Source organism: Pyxicephalus adspersus, chromosome 1 (assembly GCF_032062135.1).
Source record: "Pyxicephalus adspersus chromosome 1, UCB_Pads_2.0, whole genome shotgun sequence".
In the NCBI taxonomy this organism is placed as follows: Eukaryota; Metazoa; Chordata; class Amphibia; order Anura; family Pyxicephalidae; genus Pyxicephalus; species Pyxicephalus adspersus.
In genome coordinates, this window is record NC_092858.1 from 87,352,095 (window position 1) to 87,358,849 (window position 6,755).

A 6,755-nucleotide genomic window follows, 5' to 3' on the forward strand; every position below is an offset into this window, starting at 1 on the left:
GTTTTCTTACTGCTGATGCTTCCGACACCTTCCTTTTCTCTCTCCCCCCTCTCTCCTCTCCTCTCTCTCATCCACATCTTGGCCTCAGCTGTCAAAACCACGCCTATGGAGATCCACAATTGGTCCAAAAAGCGTAAAATCAGCAATCAAGGGGGCTTGGCTCATTAGTGAGGGGATCAGAGCAGGAAGGACATGTGAGATAGTCACAGTTTTCCAGAGATCAGCACGAGATCTGAGCATACACTATGATCGCCCGGGCTGACAATTCTCTTACCCTGCAATAAGGAACTTTTACACGGGGACACCTCTCAGCTAAAACTTCTCCTGGCTCGGAAGCTCGTCGTCCACCACTTCCCTGGATATTTGGATGCACCGATGAGAGATCCAGCTTTCCCGGGGACTGCCATGGCTTACCACCCTTTTCACGCTCCCAGACCAGCTGATTTCCCCATGTCTGCTTTCCTAGCGGCCACTCAGCCCTCCTTCTTCCCGGCTCTGGCTCTGCCACCGGCTGCCTTGGGGAAACCTCTCACCGATCCCAGCCTGGCCGGAGCCGCAGAAGCCGGCCTGCATGTCTCTGCCCTGGGACATCACCACCAAGCTCATCTCAGATCGCTCAAGAGCCTGGAGCCGGACGAAGAGGTGGAGGACGACCCCAAAGTCACCCTGGAAGCCAAGGAACTCTGGGACCAATTCCACAAACTGGGCACTGAGATGGTCATCACCAAGTCTGGGAGGTAAAAGCAAAAAGTCAAGGATTTCTGCTACCGATCTGTAGGAGATCACACTTTATAGACAAAATGTGTTTAATCCATATATTTAGAGATGGGTGCACTCATCTGATTGGGCACATACTGCTCCAAATTCCCATCTGATTGTACACATACTGCTTCAAAATACTAATCTGATTGTACACATACTGCTCCTAATTCCCAAATGATTCCTACATATTTTACTCCTACAACCCCAACTGCTTGGACACATATTACATCTCCAACACTACTCATCTGATTGCACATATTCTGTTCTAAAATACCCATCTGATTGTACACATACTGCACCTCCAATACACTCATCAGATTGTCCATATACTGCTCAAAATTCCCATCTGATTGTCCACACACTGCTCCTAATTCTCATCTGATTATACATATCCTGAACCTCCAATACACTCATCAGATTGTACACATACTGCTCTAAAATCCCCAATTGATTCCTAAATATTTTACTCCTACAAACCCAACTCCCTGGACACATACTACATCTCCAACACACTCCTCTGATTGTACATATTCTGCTCCTATAAACTCATCTGACTGTCCATACTAATATTCATTTAATATATAAGTGGGTTAGGAAATCTTCTTTTATTGTGTCCATACACTACTACAAAATACTGATCTGATCGTCCTATATTTTACTCCTACAAACAACTGCTTGTCCTGCACCTCCACCACACTCCTGTGATTGTACATATTCCGCTCCTATAAACTTATTTGGTTGTTACAAATTTTCCTCTTAGAGATTCAGCTTATCCTGCACCACCAACACGCTCTTCTGTATATATTCTGCTCCAAAATCCTATTTTTCTGACACATACTACATCTCCAAAAGTTACTTTCTATAAATGATCTTCCAATGTAACTTTCAGGCTATGATTGTTACATTCTAGCTCGGACACTTTGTTATACTTTGTACTCATTCAGCACACAGCAGTGCGAAGTAGCTGAGAACAGAGTTATGGTAATGTCTGGATTGATTTAGAATCAGACACAAGTCACAAGCAGGTCAGGTATTTCTTAGGTTTTTTTTTTATATTCTGGGTATTTTTTAGGGCTGGATATACATAGATCATAAATAGTGCTGTATGTGTCCATGCATCATCAGGAATATTTGGAATAATATTTTGGAATATTTGTTAAAGTATTATAAATATAAATTCTATGTGATCGCCTTCATCATGGCTGATAAACATTGTAATTTGTTTAGCCATGTATTCTGTAATCAGTAAATATCCAATATGTTTCCTTATTCAGTTTTAGTTTTCTGTAGAGATGAGTGACAGTCTGCTGAACTGTCTGGGGTCATGCTTATCCCCAAGTGTACATAATGCTCTCAATATAAAACCATTATCTTCCATGTTATAGTAACCAGGAGAAAAATACATCTGTATATGAATAGGGGTGTTCTAATAATTTAGATACGGAATAGGTAGGCCTTATATATGCTTTAGAATAATATTTATGAATAATAATAAATTGTAAACCTCAAGGGATAATTATGAATAATATTTTTTCTATGTCAAATATTTTTCCTTAGTCTGAAAATTCATATATATTTTTTTTTCTTACAGGAGAATGTTTCCTCCGTTTAAAGTAAGAGTGAGTGGCTTGGATAAAAAGGCCAAATATATTTTATTAATGGATATAGTGGCAGCCGATGACTGTCGGTATAAATTCCATAATTCTCGCTGGATGGTGGCTGGCAAGGCTGACCCAGAGATGCCCAAGCGTATGTACATTCACCCTGACAGCCCTGCCACTGGGGAGCAATGGATGGCAAAACCTGTTGCTTTTCACAAGCTCAAACTTACCAACAATATCTCAGATAAACATGGCTTTGTAAGTATCTGTTTTCTATTTTTCTGTCTGTTAAATATGTTCTAGTAATGAGTAGAGCAGAAGTATAGCAATATGCCAATATAGTAGGATGGTGTACAATGTAGAATGGCCTCTTGGGCCAGAAAAAATACCCACAAAGTTTCTGGCCCTTTACTAATTCTGGCTTTGTGATTTATTTTTGCGTTTGTTGTATCGTTTACAAATAATAATATATTAATAGCTTGGTGTTACTTAATAAATTGCATGTACACCTATGTCATAAAACCGATTAGTATTGTTACAGATATTTTCTTTAAAGTGCTTCCTAATATTCCTTATAAGTTTGTTGCATTTTGTATAATTGCTACACCTTAATAGTATTTATTACTGCTAGCAATTATGATTGAGCCACGTTTTCTTTGTTATTTTATATTGACGCCAAACTGGAATTTAGCATCATTTGTACAGATATGACATAGTAAATTCATGTCTAGGCAAGAAGCTGATTAATGTATTGCTGCTGATGCAATAAACTAAGCACCCTTTAAGACTCTTAGTAGCCAGGTCTGCTTTGTGTCTGGCTACAAAATACAAGTTTGTTTTAGATGTGTGCCAGTTCTTATAATTAGGATAAAAGAAGACATTTAGTTCACCTTTCTTTAGCTGAATATTGAAATAATTTTGAAATAAGTCCTTGGTATATTTGTTTTATAACTGTCTATAAGAAGAACTGCTGCTACTGCTGAAACGCTAATTAAATGAATAAAAGTTTGGCTGCAAATATATAAATGTGGAACAGAATAAAGTCAATTATAATAGGTCTTATATCTGGACTAGTGTTTGAGTAGTTTGAATCATGAAATAAAGGTAAATAAAAGAAAACATCGGTACCGATTTTGTAACAAAATAAACTTAATAAGCTTGTGATTGGGTTTCGAGTGAACACAGAATTAAATAACAAAACCTGGCAATATAAACAGCGAATTAAAGCTGCAATAAGGATTATAGAAAGGTGACATCTATAAATCTATTCTCTCTATGAAGGGCATGGTAATAACCTTCCCTTAAATTGAAATGTTACATTTGTATTTTATTTTATGTATTTAGTAGAAAGGCAGACTTTTTTTTTTTTTAGTGTTCTCTGCATTCCCCTCCTTCCAGACAAATTAGACTCTTCCTGCATCTCTGTGCTAAATATTTGTTTGTCTGTCCACATTAAATACAATCACTGTGTCTGCCTTTTGACAAGCGTTTAAGGAGATAAAAAGGAAAGTTGCCCATTAGTCGCCCTTGATATGGTAATTAACAGGATTCACTGACTTTATGTGACTGTCAGTCAGATTTGCAGGCAGTTAGCATTGCATTCGGGTTGATGGGAGATCACCTAAGTGCAATGTGTATTAGAAAAAAACAAATACATTTGTGGGGTATTGTCGACTCCAAGGGGGGTAATTAATAATAAAGCCCATATAAATGTATTTTGCTGCCCTTGCCCTCATAATATGCCACCTTATGTGACGTGTGCAGGGTCTGATGGAACATGGCCAGCTCTGTCCTCACTAGCCCAGCAGGCTTATCACAAGGACACCCCTTTTTAATTCACTAGCAGACTGTGCTTCCTGCTTGTGTCAAATCTCTGGCAGTACAAGATCATACTTCCATCCTTATTATACTGAACTATTTGACCTCCTCCTCCTCTCTCCATACATTACCTTGTATATTGTTATCATTAACCCCCTGTTTCCTGTGCTGGGCAATGCGCACCCAATCATCAACAATATATCCTAATAGTTTTTGCAAATTTATTTTTTTTTCTGATCCCCTTTAACATTATTGAAAGATCTGTTTCAACTCCAGCCATCAAACTGTATACATTTCCCAAAAAAACATTTTCCTAGATTTCAATCAGCTATGACATCGGTGTGGTTTAGTAAACTTTAATTTGGTCATTATTTAATGAGATTGTAGTCATTGCAAACATGTCAAAATGTCAAAACTCATGGATATGCCAGAATGTTCATATTATATTATAGAATGTTCATATTATATTATAGACTGTTCATATTATAGACGCCTTTTGCTCATTAAATAAATGAAGAACAGGAATCATTATTTTAGAAAGAAATTGCCTTGTTTTTAGGAGTTTACACGACTGAATAACAAAACTTTATACGATGGGTTTGTTATCCTGCATTTACATTGATTGAACAATATTCATATCGATTAGTCCGATGACAATTTGGAATTTTATTTATTCCACACAGTCACTTTAATGCGATCTAGTAATGAATTTGCACTGAATTGTAAAGCTGGTGTCATCTGGATATATCTTCATTTATTATGAGCAGAATAGGAGAAGCCAGATTGTAGATGATCAATACATGGCATGTACAGGAAAAGAGAAATAATGTTTTCATTTCACATACAATAGGCTCGAATGAAAAAGGTTTAGCACATGGATAAAGATCTTTATTATTTTTTTTTTCAGTCATGTAACTGTAAATTCTAAATTCAATTTTTTCATCAGTAACAAAAAAAAATTCCTTGTTTTGGTGTGTGGTTTGAGACTTATGTGTTTAAATTGGGTAAACCTCTGTAATGTGTTGGATCTGGTTTATAAGCCTAATACAGTATATATACATCATTATGTTTTATTATTTATTTAATGTACATTTAGTAGAAGATATGTTAATTAAAAACCAGAAATTACCTAAAATAGTACAAGCCACCTTATTTTATATGCTGTGTTTTTCTTGCAGACCATCTTGAACTCGATGCATAAATACCAGCCCAGGTTTCATATTGTGAGAGCCAATGACATTCTGAAACTTCCATATAGCACTTTCAGGACTTATGTGTTCCCAGAGACTGATTTTATTGCTGTGACTGCTTATCAGAATGATAAGGTAAGAGAACAGTGTGATTTGAATTGTGTAGATGTGTAGTGCACCTGTCCTGCACCATGGCAATAAAAGACTTGCTTTCTTTAAAATTAAAATTTATATCTCTGTATTAAAAAAAAAAGTGAACGTTGACTCAGTGGTATTTTGTTAACATGACTTTATTGTGAATTCATAAAGTACATGTTTTTATGGTATGTTGGAAGGGGATTATTGGCCTAATTATTACGTTGTGGTTATGTTTTATGTGGCTTTCACGCTTTGTGTGTTGGTTTGCTGTAATTTCAGGCATGCTAATCCATGTCCTCCTCTCAGTTGTAGCACAGGGCCGGTCCTGTGCATGTGTAATTAGCTAGAATTGTTTAGTTTGGCTGCCCATGTTATGTTCCTATGGCTAATGTTGAATGAAAAGCTGATCGGCAGCCACACACATGTCCACACACATACACAAAACCCCGGGCACACCTTTACCCCTTGCTGCTCAGGCTAATTGACAGATCTGTCGGAGGGTCCTGGTGGGCTTGTTCCTATCGTAAACTTTATGGCGCAGAGTCACGATCGATTAAAGAGCACTTTAGGCTGCAGCTCAGTCCCAAGCTGGACAAATCTGATCGGCTCTGCATCTTCTAGCAGCCTGGCCTCCCAATGCTGACTCAGATCCTTTACCATATTGTGCTTAGCCCCTAAGCAGGTTCATGATGGCACATCAAGGGTTTAAATATTTCATGGAGTAATACCATGTACATAATAAATACACAAATATGTGTGCGTATATATATACAGTGATTTCTAATATAATAATACAAATGATGGCCACATTACTATTGGAAATGCAATTTTTACTTTATTTAAACTAAATATTCACTTACATTTGTGATAAGGTGATTCCTCAAATCCTGAACATTTTTATTACTTTTATGTCTCAATAAAACAGAAAATCAGCTTGTATTGTACTAAACCGAGGGGTTGATCAATAAATGTTTTTTTTTTTTTTTTTTACCTAAAATTCACATATCTTTTCAATTTGGATTGAATTAGAATATGTAAGGATCGTGAGTAAAAGTTAAATTTTTAACTAAATCCAAAGTTCAAAAAAATGTGTGAATTATAGGTAAAAAATATATCTGATTAGATCCATTGCTCTTTGCAAGTAAATTATGGTGTGATGTTTCACTGAGAATGGTTAAAAATGTATTTATATATATATATATATATATATATATATATATATGTATGTGTGTGTATATATATATAT

At 36.4% G+C, this 6,755-nt stretch overlaps 1 protein-coding gene across 1 annotated transcript in view; it reads left to right on the top strand.

Moving 5' to 3' along the window:
• The first annotated feature begins 168 nt into the window (after positions 1-168).
• The window catches only part of TBX2 (T-box transcription factor 2), a 12,163-nt gene continuing 5,576 nt past the window's right edge, over positions 169-6,755 (top strand). The window contains exons 1-3 of the mRNA XM_072417142.1: positions 169-737; positions 2,354-2,621; positions 5,360-5,506. Of these exons, the coding sequence (XP_072273243.1) occupies positions 376-737; positions 2,354-2,621; positions 5,360-5,506 (777 nt within the window). The 5' untranslated portion in view covers positions 169-375. The remainder of the gene's footprint in view (positions 738-2,353; positions 2,622-5,359; positions 5,507-6,755) is intronic.